This window comes from Diachasma alloeum, unplaced genomic scaffold (genome assembly GCF_001412515.2).
Source record: "Diachasma alloeum isolate Michigan unplaced genomic scaffold, Dall2.0 Dall_scaffold_00370, whole genome shotgun sequence".
Classification (NCBI taxonomy): Eukaryota; Metazoa; Arthropoda; class Insecta; order Hymenoptera; family Braconidae; genus Diachasma; species Diachasma alloeum.
In genome coordinates this window covers 436352-458977 of record NW_021680509.1, presented here as the reverse complement: position 1 = coordinate 458977, position 22626 = coordinate 436352, and the positions used below count along the sequence as shown (strand labels likewise).

Sequence of the window (22626 nt, the reverse complement as noted above, 5' to 3'; positions counted from 1 at the left end):
TGAGAGAACTGAAGGTACGACGTGCTTCATACTACTCGCATGATAATCCAGAGTGTCTAAAATTACTTTCTGGACAAAAGAGTTTTGGGGAAATAATTAACAGAAGCTATTATCGATCAATTATTCACTGAAAAATTACATTTCTATTCCATTTTTACAAATTTTTTGTACAATGGCATTGCCAGGCACCTGAACGGAGGAAAGAGAAAATCTCTATAGGGAATTTGCATGCAGGGTTAGGCATATCTCGCAGATGGAAGTTTATGACGTGCTTGTCAAATACCGGTAATTTACCTCTGGGGCGTCAAAAATGTCAAAAAGTGTCAGAAAGCTCTTTACAAGGAAGCTAAGCTAAAAAGTCATAAGGGTCAAAAGTGAGAGGCACATCGGCCGGAAATCGTCAAGATCAAACGATCACGAGGGTTATCCTCGCGAAGGTTTTAAACATCGCAAGGGTTATGCCTTCTTAGGGTCAAACGTCGCAAGGGTCAAACAACGGAAGCAATCCTTTAATCTGGAGGGTGAAACTAATAAGAGGGTCAACGGGGGACGCCAGGCGGTACAATTACAAGGTTCCAACGGTCATAAAGTTTAAACAAAAAAAGCAAGTAGGTTCACAAGGGTCAAACAGGTCACTAGGTCACGGCCTAGTTATCCTGATTGACCCTTATGATTTACCTACTTTGTGATTGTTTCTTGATCGTTTGCGATTTGCCTGCTTGCCTGCGTCTTAATTTTAACTCTTGTGATTTTTCAACTTATCTCTCCTGTAGGCAGAACAATGACAAGGGTGGAATGATCATGAATTAAGAAAAAATAATCTGAAACTATTCCGTTTGGTCTTTGTTGCAACAGCTTATGATCATTTGACGCTCGCAAGTTATGATTGTGACGTTTGACCCTCGCAAGTTATGATTGTCACGTTTGACCCTTGCGAGGTATGACCTTTGCGACGATTGACCCTCGCGAGGCATAACCTCAGTGGGTATGATTTTTTCGAATTTTGACCCTTGTAACTCTGACAGGCGGTATTCTCGGTAAAAATCTCCCGGTTCACCAAGGTGCTAATAGATGGCGCCACATAGGTTTTTGACAGGTCAAAAAACCGACAACTCGCCCGGGTAATTTACCTAGATTATGACCGGTCAAAAACCATGTAATTTACCTAAGGTAATTTACTTGCCCAACCCTGCTTGCATGCAGCTCAATTCTTCCTAATTCCCTATTCACACATTTCTCGTAACATATGGATAACTGAACGGCGAAAATTATGGCGAAATATTGTCTAGATGCATTATGATAATTAATTGAAAATCAGTCATTTTTGAGACCAATTTTTCGGTCATGACGTCCCGAAGACACGAAGACGCTTCATTGTTGGAAAAAAATTGGATGGGGTGTTGTTGTTCTCCATTGGCCGAGGCACACCTCAAGATTTGATAGGTCGGCGCGAGCTACTCCGTGATTGGTCCAGCGTTCGACCGTCTGTGTGTGACGTTATTGGCAATTTCAAAGCGTTTGAAATCTTCAACTTTTAACATTTAATTATTCATTAATGAGACCTATTTCAAACGTTTGTGAATGGAAAATGAACATTCAGGTCCCAAACTTGAGATTAGAAAATTGAAAAAAAAATCATGCAAGTTCCCTATTTTACCGCCGAAAGGATACAAACAAGGTAAAGTACTTCTCTGTATCTCTTCTACAGCATTCTACAGTATCCATGGCTATTGTGTATGAAATTACAGTGTATTTTTCTAATCAAGAAGATCACGTAATTTTCCAATAGAAATTATAGTATTTCAAAATAAATTTTGACCCGTAAGTTACCCTCAAACTCATTAGTCAACTATTATGATCAGTTGTAAACATTAATTGCCATCTGCGTCATCCAAATTCTTGTTGTGATGAGATGTCACGAAATATTTTTATCGGGAAGAGTCAAGTTCAGAGCGTAACATTTCAACAACGATTTGAGAAGAGAATAAAAAATATATATATTACAATAATTTCATGAGTTCCCTCCATTTCGTGATTTAGAATAAGTTTCATAGAATAAGGGTTGGATTACTTCATACAGTGTTTATGTTTACAAACATCAGGAAAGTTGATGTCATGACTGAGGGTAACAGCCGCTTTGCTAAATCCGTGAAACGTTCCCCGAGAACCACGGTTAAATCAAATGTAAGTTATGCACAAAATATTTAAAAAAAACAAAACAAGCTAGGCGACAGAAACCATTAGAGACCATTTCAGCTCAACCGGTCGAGCTGAAAGGGTCTAGCCGGATAAGCACATGATGAATCTACCCCCAGCGAATTTCAATGCGACAATTTTTTCACATCTTCGTCACCTAAAAAACAATTCTGTGCAAAATTTCAGATCATTATATGAAAATACAGAGAATCAATATAATGATTCCCTGAAGTCACGGAAAATGATTTCCCGCTGCGCGCCACGAAATTGGCGTTTTTCAGGTCCCTCGATACGAAATAGTATATTATGTCATCAGGCGATAAAAGTATTATTACTCGCCTTCGGCTTGGATTATGAAGCCACATTCGTCAGATAATGCTTTTATCGTCGTGTGACCTACGATATTTTATGTCGTTGGCATAAATTAATATACACACCTCGCCCATGGAAAACATATAACCCTCCCCCACGTACTTGCCATCCTCGCCTTCGGCTCGGAAGGCAATCTTTCACGTGGGGAACGGTGATCTGTTTTCCAAGGCTCGGGCATGTAATGTACTATTTTTCAATTTGATTATTTTATGCGTACTTAAAAGCTATTTACAAATCTGAAAAAATTCTCAAAATAAAAAACATCTCAGAATTGAAGGAAAAATTTTACATTTCATTTTTTATTGCTAAATTATGTTTTTAATCGACATTTCTTTCTTTAAAAAATCATTCTTGTACATATAGATTTTTCTACCACTTTCACGAATATTGACGTGATTCTAGCCTCAATTTTCTACATTTTCCAAGCAAAAAAGTTCCAAGTTGCCACCTGCAATACATTTAAAACAAACAAAAACGGTAAATTTATGCGTTTTTCACTAGAAAAACGCTGTCTGTTCTGTTGATTGATTATTATGATTAGGTTAGTATTAGGACATATCATACTTTTATAGGAGAACAACTGCGGGGCAAAATGAAACGCCGGGTATGATGAAACTCCGCGGCAAAATGGTACTCTCTTTTAAATTTCGATTTCTGTCAAATTTGGATTTGAAAAGCTCCGAGGAAATCAGTGGAATAGGCGTCAAACATCATGAAATCTTTACCACGAGGCAAATCTTGCATTTCAAAAAAACTGAATTGAAAAAAAGAACCAAAAATGAGGGCAAGGAGGCTTTGTACAGAATCTATGATAAAATACATTACATTATTACATTTGTAATTGAACGTTCATCTTCGGGTAAATAGTGGACGGGATAAAATATTTTATAAATAAAAACTTGGCAACAAAGCAAAATTATCACGTTGACTTTTTGCTTGATTGAAAAAAGAAAGCTTTAAGAAAGGATTTCTATAGGAGTCATAGGGAGTAATCAATTGTTGTTACCCCATGGATGTTCTTTCAAGTTGAAAAAATAAAATAAAATAAAATTACAGTTTTTAACTCACTTCGCTGCGAGCACCAGTTCGAGGGAGCGGATTTTCTAGATTTTTTGATAGTTCCCTCTATTCTAATTTCATCCAATCACAGAGTACAGTATTTGGAATCATGTGACACCTCCACATCAGTTTTATTTCGATAACTTACCGGGCCACGGGTGAATTGAACAGTTGCCTATTACTTGCTTTCCCTTCTTTTGAAGGATATTTCTGACATTTTGGTGAAAAGTGTCATGTAACCCCGAACTTGGCACCTTTTTCGACGAATATGAGAATTGAGGAAATTATGATTCGAGTACCCCTCAGCCTTCAAAATTAATCGTATATTTCCTTGAAGCTCCCCTACAATGAAAAGAGTGTGTCAAGTTTGAAGACAAATTCCTCGTGCTGCGCACTCGGGATTCTTAATTTGCAGAACTTGATACCTTCGTTTGTGTGCAACGCAGCTTCCAGGAAATATCCAATAATTTTGAAAGTCTCTGGGTTTTGGATTCGATCCTCCTGATTATATACTTATTACCCACTTACCCGCTCCCATTTGGCCTATATGTTCAGTTCGATCATTTTACTCATCTCTTCCATTCGACCCTTCTGATAATTTGACCCTTCTGATCATTTGGCTCGTTCCTCCCACTTGTTTGCTCATCTTTCCGAATAACTAAATTTTTCTCATTATCTTTTTTGTAGAGATGATTAAGAGCTACAAAAAAGGTCACTACGAAAATTTCGCCATCTCCCTTAAAGTCGGTGATATTCCTCGCAAACTCAAATGAGAACTAAGTCGATTTTAATCGTTTTCCAGCTTTACTAGTTATTTTGCCCTATAGTTACTATCCTGTAGAAGTATGATATATCGCAATACTGGTCTAGTCGTAATAATCAATTAACAGACCTGTAGAGATACTCATGGAAAGTTCTCTAGTGAAAAACGCGAAAATTCATCGTTTTAATTTTTTTAAAAATGTGTGGCAGGTGGAATTTAAGGACTTTTGTTTTGTTTTTAAAATATAGGAAATTGAAGCTAGAATTACATCAATTTTCGTCAAAGTGGTAGAAAAATCTGTACCTATAAGAATTATTTTTTTAAAGAAAGAAGTGTCGATTAAAAATATAATTAAGCAATAAAAAATATAATAAAAATTTTTCCTTTCAATTGTGAGATGTTTTTGATTTTTCAGAATGTTTTCATAATGAATTCGAAAAAAAATTTTTTTTGGCCAGGAAAATTCGGGGAATCAATATAATGATTTTAAATTCTGGCACAGAAATGTTTTTTAAGTGACCAATATGTGAAAAAATTTCCGCATTGAAATTCACTGGAGGCAGATTCACCATGCTTATCCGGCTAGACCCTTTAGCACAAATTTGAGTCTCACTAGTACCAATTATCAGTCAGAATTTCAGCATCTTTGCTCAATAATTCTTGAGCTATGGGGACAGTTCTGAACATGCGAGTAGTAATCGGAGTAATTCAAACCGAATGAACTGATTGATTCAAGCCAAAAAATCGACCAATGCCAGGTCGAATTTCGATTTCATTTAGGTCGAATTTCGAATTAAATCAATTTGAATTTCGACTTGATGCAAGTTCAATTGCTCATGTCATAAGGATAAAAATAAAGGACCTTGAGACTACGACGTGAGGGTCAGGATGATGAATGATGAAGGTTTATGCGTGAGGGTAAGAAATAAGGACAAAACAATGAGGGTCAAATATCACGAAATTAAATAAGCGTTAAAAACAAACGGTCACAAACGTAAGGTGCGATAATCTTTGCTAATTTTTGGGCGAAGGGTGTTCCTAAGCGGTCACCCATCCAAGTAATAACCACGCTGAAGGATGCTTAGCAATCGACTCGAATGAAGTCGCAGATGAGACTAAATTCAAATTAATTCCACGACTTGATTCCAATCGAACTGGACTCGAATCAAATCGAAAAAGCAATTTGGCGTGCATTAAGTAGATTCTCAACATGGTGCAGTTCGACTTGATTCAGGACGATTTTTTCTCAGATTTATTGATTCAAACAATACTGAATATATTCAAGAATTGGAAAATTGGAAATTCATAAGGAACGAATAAATGAAAAATTGAGTTCTTCCCATTTCCAATTCCCATTTTCGCTTCGAAAGTTTTTCCTGTAAAAGAAAGTTTTAAAAATTAATGATTTTTTGTACTGCTTAGTAATTTTTAAGAATGTTCTCATTAAAATCGAATATAAAACTGATTTTGTACAGTTATATCAGATTGATCAATTTAACTGACAGAATAGTAGTTAATCACTCATATTTCTAAAACTGAAACGAAATAGATATTGGATATTCCATTTTGTGAGAGTCAAAAATTGAATAGTACTTTCTACTTGCTGATGCGGTTGTACTATTTCAATGAATATGAAACAAAAAAATTTATTCTTTATAATAACATTTTCACCCACCATACAATTGAAATAGCCTAAGAATGAACTAATGAATTTAAGAATGAAAATAAACTTTGTGGCACCCCATTCTAACGGCGGAAAACTATATTTTTCAGTGAAACCCGATAGACAAATTTATTGAAGCATGAGGAGCTTTGTTATATATATCCGAAAAATAATGGAGGGAAACCAAATATCTGTGACAGTTGTACCTTAGAATTTTCAAATTTTCATCATTATTTTCAAAATAATTATATCATTATTTTTGGCAGCACAGACGGAGTATCTTACACTTCTCACGACTGTTAACCCCTCACGTACGGGGTCGATGCCATGCAGCGACCCATGAAAATATGAATGACTCTCTTTAAAATTGATTATTTCCAAAACTATGGAATTTAACTCCACTAAATAAATAACAACAAAAAAAGGAATACTGTAGCTTCAATTGCATATTGATTTCCTAATTTTCTGTTGATTAAAAGTCATTACATTTCACTCGTATCAAGCGTACTCCGCGCTTGGAAACAAAAGGACCCCGTCCGTGAGGGGTTAAAATGATCAGAGAGGCTAATATAAAAATAAGCACGATTTTTTCTTCATTTTTTAAATCAACAGTGACGATGAAATGACGAATTTGTGGAAATTTTATATGAATTTGTCGTTAGGCATGAGAACAAGTTCGAGAACCATAACGTTCGAATGATTCGAACGAATATCGAATATTCGAATTTCGAACTATTTGGTTCGATGTTCGAATCGAATAATAGAATTCGAGTCAACTCGAATAGTTCGTCCCTTCGAGCAGTTCGCACACCCCTAATTTCCACCCAAAATTAAAAAATCGAAAAAAATCACGATTACAAAGTTTTCATTCGGAAGCAAAGAACAAAAAAAGAGTAACACGAACTAATGCTAATTAATAGAAAATTGTGGAAAATAAATACATAATTAAATCGGTTGATTAGAACGCCAATTATGTGGAAAAAACGGAAACACAAAAAAATCATATCTCTTATGGTCATAAAAAAATGTTGAAGAAAAACATCAAGAGATATTCCCTCAAAAATCAAGAACGTTCACTTTCAAGAGAGTGAGGGTTGGGTAATGTCTCATATTCTTTTAATTTCAATGGAATTCATTTACTTAGATAATGAGTTGCAGAATATAGACATTTTCTGACCATTTTTCTCCCCACTTTTACCCTATTACCGAATGATGATCAACATTCAAATACCGATGAACATTATTTTCACTAGGTATTAGAATGTCGAGTATGCGAAGAGGTCTTCTCTACAGAAGGTGACAAAGTTCCCCGGTTACTTCAATGCGGTCACACCGTATGTCATTCTTGTCTCGTTCGTCTTCAGCCTTGTATGACAGAAGTTCAATTTCTGTTCTGCCCATTTGATCGTCAGCCTACAGAAGTAACCCGTCGAGAGGGTGTTTACAGTTTAAAGAAAAACTTTGCATTAATTGAACTACTGGAACGTCTTGAACAATCGAGATGTGAAAAATCTTCGACGCTCGAGAGGGAAAGACTTCAGTCAACACAACCTTGCGACGAAGATGGATCACACTTTGCGGTCATTTACTGTACGGTATGTTCAACACATTTGTGTGAAGCATGTGATATTTTAACGCACTCGTCAAATACTCTGGGAAAACACAGGAGAATACCATTGTCTGAGAAACCAAAGGAGAAACCAAAATGTCCAATTCATGCGAATCATATTGCTGAATTCACTTGCGTTCAAGAAGGCTGCGAAAACGCTCTCATGTGTTATCTCTGCAAAGATTATGGACGTCATAGCGCTCATAAATTGGCTCTCGTCGAAATTGAGGCCGAGACTTTGAGGAAATCCATAATTTCAGCTCTCCAAAATATGACACAATTCATGGAAAGTATGAGAGACACTGCACATCGTATTGAAGTCGTTATTCAGGAGTTAGAAGGCTGGGCCATCGACGATGCTAGGCATAGGGTCAAACATCATTTCGATGAACTTAGACTGCAGCTTGCGGGGCAAGAGAAAAATGCATTGGCATGTGTGGATACTGAAATGAAGGGCAGACTTTCTGCTTTGAGGCAACAATTACAGGATTTGATGTCTACTAGATCGCAAGTGGCTGATGTTTGCATCCAATGTGAAAATATATTAGACAATGAAGATTGGAAATTACTGGGCGGTGCAGAGAAGGTACACGAAGTATTGGGATCCTTGGAGCAACAACAGCAGCAATATGCACAGCTTGGACCTGATTTTCTGACTCCTGAATCTTCAATTCCCATTATCTTCAGTAGGGTAAGTATTGTGTCGTAGATATTGGTCCATCCGATTTCGCCCGATTCCTAAAATGAACTCATTTTCTATTTTGCCTTCAAAGGGAAGCATTGCATCTTCCTAATTTGAAGGGGAGACCGTACTGAAATTTTAAAATGGCAGGCCCCTTTATTTATGTTTATTTATCTGATGAGTTTACACTTCTTCAGTTTTAATATTAAAAAAATGGATTTTAATTGTTTTTATTGATAGAGATTTCCAGACAGAAGATATGCATGAAATCACTAAATGAGGCTTTTTGAAAATCTTAATTTTTTGGATTACTGGAATTTTTTCACGAAATCACCACAGGTGAAAAAATCAGTAGAAAAAGGACCAACGTCCTTGGCGCTAGATTTTTCAAATCAATGTCTAGCATCAATCTAATCCTCTATCCTGTAATTCGTGTCAACGACGTTGGTCCTGCTTTTACTACTTTTTTATTAACTTCCCGACCGAAAAGGAGGAAGTCATTGTAATTATTCCGAAAGTCAAATGTAGAATTTTTTGATTTGTCAAGGTTTCATCACCCTTAAAATCATCCCGATACGATTTTAATGGATACGATTTGTATATGTGTGGTCAAAATTTTATCCAGCGATCTTTTGAACAAATGAAGCGATTTGAATAATTTTTTGTGTATCCATATGTTTTCACACTTAGAACTGGGGAGTAGTAAAGAAGATCGCCCCAGCGGCTGTATAGTTATTTCGCGCGGATTTTTCCCGAAACTTTCCATGAAGACTAATAAAAATAGCTGTTTCACTATGTAAAAAAAGTTTCCGTAATTATTAGATCTCTTACAAACGTGAAGAGTACTTATACTTTTTCATGGAGGTAGTATGGAGGGAGTTATTCGCGATCGCAACGTAGATGTGGGAGCCCTCAAGTGGTCTCTACACTAACTACTCTTGGCGGGGATCAAAGAGAACCCAGTGATCTCATTAGTTGAGCTCTATCATTGGTTTCCTCCTGGGGATCTCATTGGTTGCCCCGAACAGTAGTTAGTTTAGAGATCACTTGGCGGCTCCCACATCTACGTTGTGTTGTGCGGTACTTTTCCGTCTGGGTATTTTTACTTAAAGGGGGCGGGTAAGTTGCTCGTGGAGTGCTGAACCACTCTGCTCTGTAAGTGCGAGATATTTTGAATAATTGTTTAACACGAACACAGATTTATGTCACACAAATAGTTTCTTGTATTTAATTAACTTGTCAATCGTCCGCAACTCGAGTTCACATTAATTTCAGAATTAAATTATTCTTCAAAAAGTCTTTACAATTTCGTCTTCACAACTTTCAAATTCACAATTAAATCTGTACTTGTTGAAACTTGGGATAGGGGTGATTACAATTTCGGTTTCGCTTCTAACTCTCTACTCGTTCAAGCATCCATGAGGGGTTGAGGTCACGGGGCCCAGATTGTAAGCTTCAGAATGATACAAACTTACGAAAAAAAATCCCTATTATCTAAATTTCTCATTCTCAGAGTTATCAACGAAATTAAAGAGTAATTGCATCTTCGGCTGACACTTTGAATTTGGCAATCTAATTTTTTTGCATGAGTCTTTGCATTAGAATTTTTTTTTCTCAAACCTTAATAATACATCGAAAAATAATCGGTTACATCGATATAATTGCAATTGCGGAATTTAGATCCAATTTTTTTTTGTAGCTGAGGTGATGTAGACCTACGATTATTAGTATACCATTTTCAGATATTAGAATAGGATTGTAATAATATTATAACCAACTATTATATTTCCCCTCTAAAGCGTGCGATATAGTGCATATTTGAATACGAAATATTCTAGACAGCGGTCTGAATTAAGGCGTCCAATTGAGAATCGCTTTAATTTACCTTTGCAGGTATGATTACTCATGATGAACGAGTAGACTCTCACGGGTTGAGGTCACGGCGCCCAGATTGTATGCTTCAGAATGATACAAACTTACGAAAAAAAAACATCCCTATCATTTCAACTTGTCATTCTCAGAGTTACTGATGAAATTAAAGAGAGTTGCATCTTCGGCTGACACTTTGAATTACGCGATGTAATTTTTTTGCATGAGCCTTTGCATTAGAATTTTTTCTTCTCAAACCTTAACAATACATCGAAAAATTATCAGTTACTTCGATATAATTACAATTGTGGAATTTAGATCCAATTTTTTTTGTAACTGAGGTGATGTAGACCTACGATTATTAGTATACCATTTTTAGGAATTGTAATAATATTATAACCAACTATCATATTTTCCCTCTAAAGGGTGCGATATAGTGCGCCCACGAATGAATATTATGTTAAACATTTGAATACGAAATGTTCTAGACAGTGATCTGAATTGATGCCTCCAATCGAGAATCGCTTTAATTTACCTTTGGAGGTATGTTTACTCATGCTGAACGAATAGACTCTCACTTGTATTTACAATAAAAAAATTGAATGACTATGAGGTAATTAATAGTAGCTCGAGTATGGCGACGAGACAACAGCGGTATTTTATGGTTTTATTTGATTAAAAATCTTAATGTATATAGATTTTTTCAAGAAAATAATCATGAGAATAATATTCCTTCCAATTCATTTAGTTGGTAAATTTTTTATTGGCATATAGCCCTAAAATTTCTTCAATAAGCATATCAAATTTTGAAATTTTTTGTATTGATCTGTAGCGATAAACATAACACCAAAAAATCAACATTCATAGATATCTAAACTTAACATAATTGTAATTGTTATTAATTTTTATTATTTTTTTTTACGATTTCAATGCTTTCATTCGGAAGCAAAAATAAAACTATAAAAAATCAAATCTATCAGATTTATAGTACAACAGGTATTCAACTACTACAATCAAAGAGTCAAGTCTTTAGTCTTATTTGTATTTGGAGATTATTTGAATGAGAAATTCAAAAATACTGCAGAATTGCGATTTTGCCGAATGGTATAGCGGGTTCTGTTTTATCCCCCTCAGAAGATAACTGAGGGAATGTTATCATCGACAAAGTGGTCATGACGCATATACACATACGTACGGACACGGTCTAAAACTTGCATTTTCGGACTTTTCGGCTCATAATGGGTCGACGTAACACAAAAAATCCAAAACTTGAGGTTAAACGATTTCAATGCTTCCATTTAGAAGCAAAAATGAGAAACTATAAAAAATCAAATCTATCAGATTTATGGAAAAATGTTTGAATTTTTTTTATGCCCTTTGAAATTCTTCATGAGTAGTTTTCCTGATCATTGTTTCGAAACTTTCTAATGGTCCAGTTATTTCGAATATTTGTCAAACAAAAGAAGCATTTTGTCCCTACACTGAAAATATAAAAAATACTTAATAGAATCTATTCTTCATTAATAGAAACCATTTTATAGGCAAGAAACAACTATTTTATCTTCTTGTGAAATTTATTGTATTGAGGTATTTACTATATGAATTCCTGCGCCCAATTTTTTTCACTTTATTTTTCTCCTATCGAAATGAACAAGCAAAAAAGCTTGAAAATTTCGGTCGAGGAATGGAAAATATTTCAATTGTATTAAAATGATTTCGATTCTTCACATGTAAAATATTTTTTGTGAACAGTTCTATTGGAGAAAATACGCAGAAAAGCTAAGAAATTTTCCAATTGAATTTCTCACGAATATCGAATATTAAAATATGTGATGACATTCCATGTCAACTCAGCCATCCCGGATTTTTTTTTGCCTACAAAAAATGATTTGATTCCTGCATTTCGAACTACTATATATAGACAGTATTCCTGCCAAATTTCATTGCCTTACGATTTTTTGTTTCTGAGATAATGACTACCAAACTTTAAATTTTCAAAAATGCATAACTTTTGAATGGTGCATCCGATTCGAACAAATAAAAAAAGAAAATTTTTGTTTTCGTTCATACTTCCAGGGAAAAAATACTTCATAGGCGTGAAGGAGCTTCTACACCTATTTTTCGATGAATTTTTACGTTTTTATTTCTCTTCGGCTCCAGGGCCGTCCGGTATTCGACTGGAATATTTTTGTTCTGATAGAGGACGTCCATATATGATGTAAAAAAAATACGCCAACATGGGAGAGACAACCAGTGCCCAGGAGAAAATTTTTGTTTCCTAAATTTTCGTGTTTTTCCGCTTTCTAGGGGAGTTGCCTCGTCTTTATTAAGAAATTGATATTTCAATCCATACCTTTGATAAATATGAGTTAGGAAAGAGATTCATCACGATAGAACAGAGAAACAATGCGTCGGGAAACAAATTTTCTCTGAAATTTTTGAGTTTTTTCGCTATCTATGAGAGCTATCTAAAGAAACAAATGTGTCAATCAATATTTTTTGCTCATAACGATGAAAAGGAAAGCCATCATGGAAGAGACAAGCAGTACACCAGAAAAATGTGATTTCTTCGCAATTTTCTTATTTTTTCTCCTTTTCTCTTTTTCTTCTTCTTTTCAATCTTTTTTTTGCTTCTTTCACCTTACAATCGACAGTTTCCCCTTCTGCTAGATGGGAGGGACTATCAACAATATTATAAACCTCTTTCGAAAGACAAAGTACTCATCCAAAGAAGTGCGAAACATGGAAAAACAAGTTTTATTTTACTGTAACGACCTTTTTACATTTTTACAATAAGAGGCTATTATTTACCATAGCAGTCTTAGTGGTCTCCAACTACCGCTTGTCCAATTGCACTGATTTACTATACATCTATCCATCACGATTACTGTTTTCTAAGTGCTTTCCGTTTTGTTGTTGTTGTTTGTTTTCGTTTCGGCAAAACTTCTTGGTTTTCCGCAGCCGAATATCGTTTCATTAACAATTGCTCTCCCGGTTTTGGAATGAAACAATGGTGTTTTTGAATGGCTGGAATAGCTTTGGCACTAGCAAATCATTCCCTCAATTCAGTTTTTATATTCTCATGTTCGTCCTTGGTGAAAAAAAACATCAATTCCTTTGAAATTCTCTTTTGACCATCGAAACAAAGCATCTGGCGTCAGGATGGATTCACCATGGACGATTGGCAAGCTTTTACGTCTCGCTTCTCTTTTGAAAACAGCCCCCACACCGTCACAAGCTCCTTTACCGTGTGCGGTTGCATGGAAATGGGCCTCTGCATCTATTCCAAAATCAGTCTTGTGATGCAGAAGATTAGCCATTTGGTAACGATTCTTGTAATGCTGTGCAGCTCCATCGGTGACATAGATGATTCTCTCGACATCTTTGCAGTTATTCTTCACATGTTGTATTAGAATTTTCTGTACCAAAACAACTAAAACAACTAAACTCCGTACAAAACAACTAAACTCCGATGCTGGATCTCGTTTCCTTCATGATAGTAGTAAACAACGGGATGGACTGTACATTGGTCATTGTTGTAGTGGAAGGATTGAGCAGCATCTTGAGCCATAAAGGCATAATTTTCTGAGAAATCACAGTGCACTAGTACTTCGCCGTTATTCAAATACTCTTTTCGATCTTTAACAGAAGCTGATTGTTCTTTAGCGATGCAGTGATGGGGTTTTAATACTTTTAATCGTTCGACAAGAAGATCGACGAAGTCATCCATCGCAAGCGTTTGTGTCTGCAAGATACACCTGTCAGTAGTTTGCCACACGCAAAATTGGACAGTTTCGACAACAGAATCAGAAAGGAGCTTCTTCAGTTCACATGAGAAGGGTTTCACCCCAGGGCAATCGTTACATTCATCCAGATAACAGGCTGGGGTTGGATTTGTACACAGCAGTTGTGCTAGACAATCTTTGTAATCCTTGAGTGGGCAGCGGGAATCTTTAGTTAGAGTGGCAATGTTGATGGCTTCGAGCATCAATTTGCAATTTTGATGATATGTGCAAACACATACGACGTGAGTGCCATTTGCTCCCGCCAGTACACATTGTTTTGGTCTCAGCTCAGCGAACTTACTGAAACCAACCAAAGCCTCTGGATGAGTATTTTTGTACTTCCTATAAAGGTGTTTCAGATTTTCGAGTATCATTTGCTTTTGCTCTACTTTCTTCTCTCCATTGATTTTGACGGATACTTTATCTTTCATCCCTGGCATGACACGACTATTCTCTAGATAAAACTTGTGTACTTTCTCGACCGTTTGTTTTGGAAGTGAATGGCCTGCTTTCGCAATTGGTGAGGCAAATACTCCTTTGATTTCTCTCAATTTTTTCACTCTTGACGCTATGTATCTCGTAATGCCAAATTCAGAAGCGATTTTCCGCTCGCTCCACGAGTATGGAAAAACCGTCAAGATTTGCAAGCGCTCACCGTACCTTTCCAGATCATTGCATTTTTTCTTCAAACCATCCAGCATTTCTTCCAATTCTATTTCTCCCGAAGATCGATAGCGCTTTGATAAAGAAGGGTCAGCGTCACTTTGGTCATCTTCCGCATCAGAATACATGGGGGAACTGGAGAATTCAGATACATTGTCCGCTTCTTCATCGATTGAAATGCCGGAATCGTCGAGATGGAAAGACCGACGTGATCTCAGAGAACTGTTCATCACATCTGGGTTTGGTTCGGGTGTTTCGGCTTGGGGCTTTGATATCTAGGGTGGGGTGTCCGAACATCGAAGATGTGTATCATGAAGATTCACCATTGAGACGGGTGGAATCAAATAATTCGGGGCCATCTTCCGGCACTGGCCCCAGATTTTCGCAGACTTTGGTAGAAAGGGAAACTTCTTGTGTATTACCGAGGAAATGGGCCGCAAATCCAAACCATTGTGTCCCTTCTGACCAGAAATCCGCATCGGATTCGCACATCTATAACTTCGCGGCATTTAGTCCTTCCCCCCACGACAGTCCTGTAAAATTGTTAGGTCGCGTCGAGAATGGCATTGGGTTTTATGTTTTTTGGGTCGCTGATTACGAATCTGTCGGTTACTTTTCCGAAAAATTGTCCCTTGAATTGTTTAAACAATTTTAATTGTTTAAAAGGCTTTATCTGGCAAACTATGACAGATTTCGGAAAAATGTTCAAACAAAAGATGTTTGATATGTAAAAATGCTAATTTTTTGTTTGTTTGAAATGCAGCAATCAGTTAAACGGTCGGTCCTACTGATTATCCTCGAGCACCATCGGGAACCTTAGGGTGGAGCGGTCAGGGGATTGCGAAACCCCCAAAAAGTAGTTGAACTCTAGCTATTGAGTAGATCGCACGCGTATTCAATTTAAATACTTTCATTCAGTACATCACCACGATAATTATTTCAGTTCAATTAATTATAGTGACTGAACTTAGTTTCAGTAATTTTAGATCATCAACAGTTATTTATTTTACCAAAGAGTGTATTTTTTATTGACTCAAGTGGTTCGATCCCACTAATAAACTGTGATCATTTTAATCCGGCTAATAGTGATTTTCCCAACATCTCCCTCCACATTTTCATCCCACATCCACCCTAAAATTAGTCATTCTCCAAACAGCTAATTTTTTGTTCTATACCTTTTCCCCCTATGATAGATACAGAGTTTGGGGGGCGACTAACGGGGGGCGACCTAACGTTTTACATAGCACTGTCGTGGGGGGCAACAACTACCAGTATTACAACGGGCTCTATCTCTGTAAATAATGGAGATTAGGCCAAAGACCAAAAGATCAAAAGTGTGTATTTTTTATGGGGGATCAACTATTATGCGACATTTTTTCCTGTATCTCCAATTGTTTACTCGTAAAACAACAGTAAACAACAGCGTTCTAGGTAATTTACCCGATCACGCAGCAGGATGGCGTCAATATCTCATCAACTACTGGTTGTAGGAAAAAATGTCAAAAAATCAATTATATGAGAACTTTGATTGCAAATATTTTTCATTTAAACTATTTTTCTCTATCTGCATCGAGTATCCCGACAAACGCATCGGAGCGCGCCAACACCCTGCGCGAGTACTCACGCGGCGCCCGCTCCGCTGCCACCCCCCGATAACTCCGTATCTATCATAGTTAGGGGGAAAAGGTATAAAGCAAAAAATGAGTATTTTCACATATCAAACATCTTTTGTTTGAACATTTTTTCGATATCTGTCATAGTTTGCCAGATAAAGCCTTTTAAACAATTAAAATTGTTAATAACAATTGAAGGGACAGTTTTTCGAAAAAGTAACCGACAGATTCGTGATTAGCGACCCAAAAAACATAAAACCCACTGACATCCTCGACGCGACTCAACAATTTTACAGGACTGTCGTAGGCGTAAGGACTATTTCGCATCTCGCGTCAGAAATACAAATGACGCAGTTGCACATGTTCTCGATCAAAACAGAAACCCACAAGGGTCACCTTTATGGCGTCAATAATAAGATATCTTTTAGGTGTCCTTTGTAGGTCCTCTGAAAGTTATCCGAATAAGGTAATCGTTACGTCGTCTCCAATGAAGATATATTCTTCTCCGCCCTAACGAAAAGACAACTCTACGATGTCTTGTTTAAGTTATCACCATTTCCCCAGAACATTGATATCTGTGGGAAATGGAAACACGGATAACTTTTTGATAACAACAATAGATAACTTTGATAACAATGATAACGCAGTTGTTTTGCGATGAACTGCCATGTCGAAAAATCTCGGCATCTTTTGGATAGACATGGAAGATAACCCTACCCAAGCAGCACAGTTTTGGAGGGTATCTGCAAGTATACCAAAAAGGCTGTCTAATGTCTGTCCAAAAAGGTAACTTATGTCTAGAAGTTACCTAGAAGTTAACTAAAAGTTATCGTATGACTGCAAGATACCTTTTGGACGGACATTAGTCAGCCCTTTTGATATTCTTTCAGATATCTTTCGCAAGGTTTGCTACTTGGGTAGGTGCCATATTCAGTCCGTGGAAATGCATTCGTGGTATTTGACAACTTTTCGATAACATAAGAAGATATCAAATAGAAAAATTATAACCAATAACCTTTAGCTAGCTGTGGGGGATATCTACAATTTTATATCGTAGGAAAGATGTCTTTCAGGTAACATTTGATATTGTTATCCAAAGGAAAGTTATTTAAATGTTGGTTTTTCGACTGTGACCAGATAAAGTTGGCCTAAAGATGATTATTGGACAATTGTGCTTCTTGGGTAGGCTCGATTGGGCTCGATTGAGGTCATTGAGCCGCAGCGCAGTGGCCGAGACAGCGCGCGACTCCATTAAAAAATATTTACTTGTTTCAGGACAATCGCGTTCATATAGGAACAAAGATTGATATGAGAGTGGTGATCTTGGGTCTCGATGGCTCTGGAAAAACGAGTATTCTATCCTGTATGAAAGGCATCACTCTTGCGAATCCGCCCATTCCCACAATTGGATTTAATGTAGAAAGTCTGGAGTATGAGAATTTGGTCATAACTTTGTGGGATGTCGGGGGACAGCACAAATTTCGACCACTGTGGAAGCATTATTATCATAATGCTCAAGCAGTAATTTTTGTTGTGGATGCAAGCGACAGATCAAGATTCGAGGAAGCGCAGAAGGAACTATCGAAGATTGTCAGTGAACGGCAGCTCAGGGATGCACTTGTCCTTATTTATGCTAATAAACAGGTGATACATAATTTCATCTGTTTAAAGAGCTAAAATATATTGACAATACAATTCGCCATTACGCATTATAAGATGGTTTATAATTATGTAGGACGTGGAGGGATGTGCAAGCATAGAAGAACTGACGGAGATTCTATCCCTACAAAAATTATGCTGTGGCAGAGCTTGGCACATTCAAGGTTCATCTCCACTGACTGACGCAAGTACATCGACCCAGGGACTTCAATGGTTGACTCAGCAACTTGGTGCTCATGAAGCTCTTTCCACCGCATTTTCAATATTTCAATAACTGAAGACAAGGGGTAACTAGTCATTACCTTCGACTCTTAAAATTGAAAGAATAAATTCTCATCCATCTAGTGGTTATACGATTTCCAAGTATTTGTTTTCGATAATAACTGGAAAAAAAAACAAAAAATCAAAAAAATATATAATATATGTATACCTTCTTATAAAATCCCTCTTTTATTATTATTCTCTTTTCCCCCCAATAGTCTGTACGCTCATGCTGAACATACATCAGTTTAAGATCTTATCCTAGAAAACATGTTCTTCTTAAAATTGTCCTCACGTTTTTCGTAGATATGGTTTATAATAGTCCCTCGCTATTGAAAACAAGCAGGGGACAGCGAACATATGACAGTGGGCCATGCGACAGTGCGCATGTCACTGAGTGACGTCTTATTTTTTTTCGCAATCAATACATTGATGGCGGGCTTCCGAATGATCTGAAATATTACAAAAGTTTATAGCTTCACAACACTTACTACCAGCAAAAATTTCCGATGGTTACTGCCATCTCCATGGATGCTATAAAAATTCCAATCTTTCGAATACTTCGTATGGGGGTATACATTAGGGTGTCCGGCAGGGAGACCAATTTTATTGGCGACCCTTTCAGATTGTAGTATTATGAGTCAGAAATAGCAGGAATGAAGACGGGGCATGTTGGCCTATTCTAAGGTGTCCTGCAATGAATAAGGCTACTTTCCATAAGAAATACACAGGCAAAAAAGAAACTGAGTGCTTGAACGTAATTAACAATTCGAATATTCGAGTTTTCATGTTGAAAATGATAAAGTTTATGAGTGTTAGAGATAATTGAAGTGAGATAATTTTTTCCCTTCTTTTAATTCAATTGTAAATAGTTAACAACAAATCAAATTTCGAATTCACTAATTTTGCACGATCGAATCAACGTAACAATCTAGAAAAATTCTGATATCCATTAAATTGGTATCCGATGATGTTGATCCATGCGTCACGTTCCAAAATAAGTTTTAGTCATTCATAACAATTATTCTGTTGTGAACAATTGATAAAATGAATTATTCAGTATTCGGATTTGTTCGAGAACATTTTTACGAGTTTCAATTTTCATTTCCCTCTAATATTATCAACCATTTGAGGTCCGCAATCACAAACTAAATAATTGAATACATATGAAACAAGCGAATGGAAGCGTTAACATTTTCTTTAGTCGAAAGATGCATAAAATCATACCAAATGCTCTCAGCTAGTCGCGATAATATTAAATCCGTTAGCGACCAGTCGGAAGCTCGGGTTGGCTTAATCGGTAAGGTGATGGATCTTCAACCTACTGACTCGGGTTCGAATCTCAGCGATACAAAATATTTATTGCCCAATACATATTTACCAGCGTTACCATCACATAGTAAAATAATGAGAAAATAATATACAATTAATCGCGTCAATATAAATCCATATTTCTGCCAACTGATCATCGCGAACGCATCTTCCGCCTTCCGCATGGGGAGCATCAAGGTCACGCGTTGCATAAGGTCGCCATCCCTTCTCCTCCCTCCAAACCCGCCAACAGACTCCTCTAATTTCTTTACATATTTTTCGGAATTAAAAATGGAAACAATGTAAATGTTTCGCGATTTCATTCGCATATGGTTTCTGCGCATAGCAAATCAAGTTAGATTAATTACGAAAACCTACATAAACTACTCAAGTTCATATATTTTCAATAGGTCCTAAGAGCCTCCATGTCTTATTTCACCGTATTGATGTCGAGTTGATGGCACCGGTAGTGCTCTTGCTTTCTCGAGTATCTTGCTCGTGGATGTCGCTATGATAGACAAATGAAGTTGGTGTGAATGAAAATTGCTTTCTCGAATTCTGTTGGATTTTCACATTCTAATTTTCCGATAATTAGCTCATATGGTGAATATTGTAGAAATATTGAATCATGATTTTGCAGATATAAATTGCTCGATTCAAAAGAGATAACAAATGTGACGTTTTCTCATTCACAAGGAAGAACAGCTTAAACCAACTAGTTTTAGGACCAGCTCACCAACTGAGCCAATGACTTCAATAAAAACTTGAATTTGGGAAAAGTTTAATGAAGTCTGATTCGATTGATGCACATTAACTCATATGTTGGAGTCAAATTCGTTCGATCATTGGACTGGTTCGAACACTAGATGATTCACCCTATACAGGGTGTCCCACAACTCCTGTTTAGTTTGTCGGGAAATGAAAGAACCGAGGCCAAATTGGCGATGCTGTTGAATCGGCCAAGCCTCGGCCTAGAATCGGCATGCTAAACCTTGGCGACCCACTCACCGCCAAACATCGGCTTTGGACTGGCATGCCAAGTCTCGGCGACTCCTTCACTCTTTCCGACGCTTAGCAACCAATACCGGTCCAACGTTATAAAAACCCATACCTAGCCGAGGCTGAGTGTCGACTGAGGATCGTCAGCCAACACTCGCAACTCGGCTGCCAGTACTGACCCAATCTTGGCCCGTTTGACTTTTCGTTCCTGGGGAGGGCGGAATTTTGAATCGAAAGTTCCTCTTTCACTTTTGGCTCCGGGGCTCAGGTCATGACCACGGCTGTGGTTAGATTCGCATTGGAGTAGCAATTGCGGTACAAGAACGAAAATTCGAACGAAGGACGGAGAGGGAGGAAGGTTCCTCCAATATGGATATATTTCTCTCTCATTTGCGCCTGTAGAGAACAACGATACAAAAAAGTAAAGAAGATGAAATGAAATTTTTAAATATTAATATCGCTATCGCTAATATTCCTTATGAAACGCCGTTCAATTCACACTAATACACTTATTAGCTCTATCTTGTATCGCCAGAATAAATTACTCTTCGGTAATGCACTGACTCGAAACCACACGGTATTCTCAAGATGGGATCGACAGTGTCCGTACGCAATGCATTTTCTCCTGTTAGGGAAGATGCCAAGAGCCCCGAAACAGACTAAAATGCCCCTTTATTCGTAAGTGTTAACGTCGCACCAGAAATCACTTAATAACATGTGCATATTCACGCTAAATATTCATCCTAACTCACGATGTCGCTTCCCGGAGTAGTTCGCCACGTCTCGCCCGTTGAATACCGCCTGGAGGATTCGCCTAGATTAATCGCTCGGTAATTATGCCTGGATTAGCATGAGAATCACCCAAATATCGCCTTATATCCGTCCAGACAGCCATTTTACTCCCAGATCCCTTGGTTGGGTGATGCTAAATTCTGGAACCTTCAGTGGTACATCCTTTTGTATTTATTTATTTTTTTCTATTTCATTGGTTTTATCGAAGTAATTCTCGATTTGAAACCCCTCCTCTAGCCTGCCTCCCCTCCTTTCTTTTCCTCTCATTGTTATCTGCGGGATCATGGCCGTCTTACTCTTAGGTGTGCCCCATTCGAGCTAGAACTGCACGGGAAACCATGTAAAACCCCAGTCCTACAGCCGGCCGCTTGTGCAGTGCCCTAATATATCCATCTGTCACACTGACTAGATGGAGATACTAGGCCGCTACACCGTACCTACCGCCCGCAATTTTTTGTGCGAGCGAGGTGTTCCTAAGCGGTCACCCATCCAAGTACTAACCCAGCTCAACGTTGCTTAGCTTGGATGTCCGCCGGAGCAACACCTCACCCACCTAACCATTACAGTCGGTCTTTCTCTTGTATTTAACTTAATGCAATAATTCAGAACGCAATTTATAATGGGACCCCCTAAACTGCCACGTACAAAAATGTTCATGGCCACGACCATGGCGGCACATTTTTGCACGTGATATGATCAAGAGTGAAAACCCCATTGAAATCTATTCTGTCGTTTTGGCGTGCATTTCGTACAAAAAACCGGTAACAGGATTTATTATATGTAAGAGAAAAAAAATCCGATAGCTCTGACATCCTGCGTATCCAAACTCTTTGAGACAATGTTGAAAGACAGATGACAATGGTGGGCAGAACATTCTAACATGCTTCCAGACTGCCAGACAGGTTTTCGTTCAGGTCTATCGTGTCGCGATAATTTGAGCAATTTGATTCTGAAAGTGGAAGATAGTTGGAGAGATGAGGAACATACAGTGGCAGCACTTCTGGATGTCCAGGGGGCATTCAATAACGTTTACGGCGAAATACTAATTCAGGATCTAGCAAAAATCGAGTACCCGTCAAACATACTGGATGTACATAAAATTTCTCACATGCGAATGATACATACATAATGAAACCTTAGGAGTAGAAACTAGAACTGTTAGGAAAGGAGTACCACAAGGGGGAGTCCTTTGCCCTTTGATTTATACACTGTATGCCAAATCCATAACTAGAAACATAGATGAAAAGGTTGGGGTATCCTTGTTTGCGGACGATATTGCACTGTTCACGCGCTCGTCAGACAAGCAGTGCAGTTTGCAAACAGTAGAGTC

At 37.5% G+C, this 22626-nt stretch overlaps 1 protein-coding gene across 2 annotated transcripts; it reads left to right on the top strand.

The window, feature by feature from the left end:
- Window positions 1-1734: 1734 nt before the first annotated feature.
- On the top strand, window positions 1735-18352 carry LOC107041623 (E3 ubiquitin-protein ligase TRIM23). Of its 2 annotated transcripts, XM_015262244.1 has the most exons (5): window positions 1735-1821; window positions 2103-2184; window positions 7307-8353; window positions 17550-17918; window positions 18010-18352. In XM_015262244.1, the coding sequence occupies exons 2-5, from the start codon at window positions 2116-2118 to the stop codon at window positions 18205-18207; spliced, it is 1683 nt and encodes a 560-aa protein (XP_015117730.1). In that variant the 5' UTR covers window positions 1735-1821; window positions 2103-2115; the 3' UTR covers window positions 18208-18352. The 2 variants fall into 2 exon arrangements, with proteins under 2 accessions (XP_015117730.1, XP_015117729.1); XM_015262243.1 differs by having other exon boundaries at window positions 1735-2184.
- The last annotated feature ends 4274 nt before the right edge of the window (window positions 18353-22626 follow it).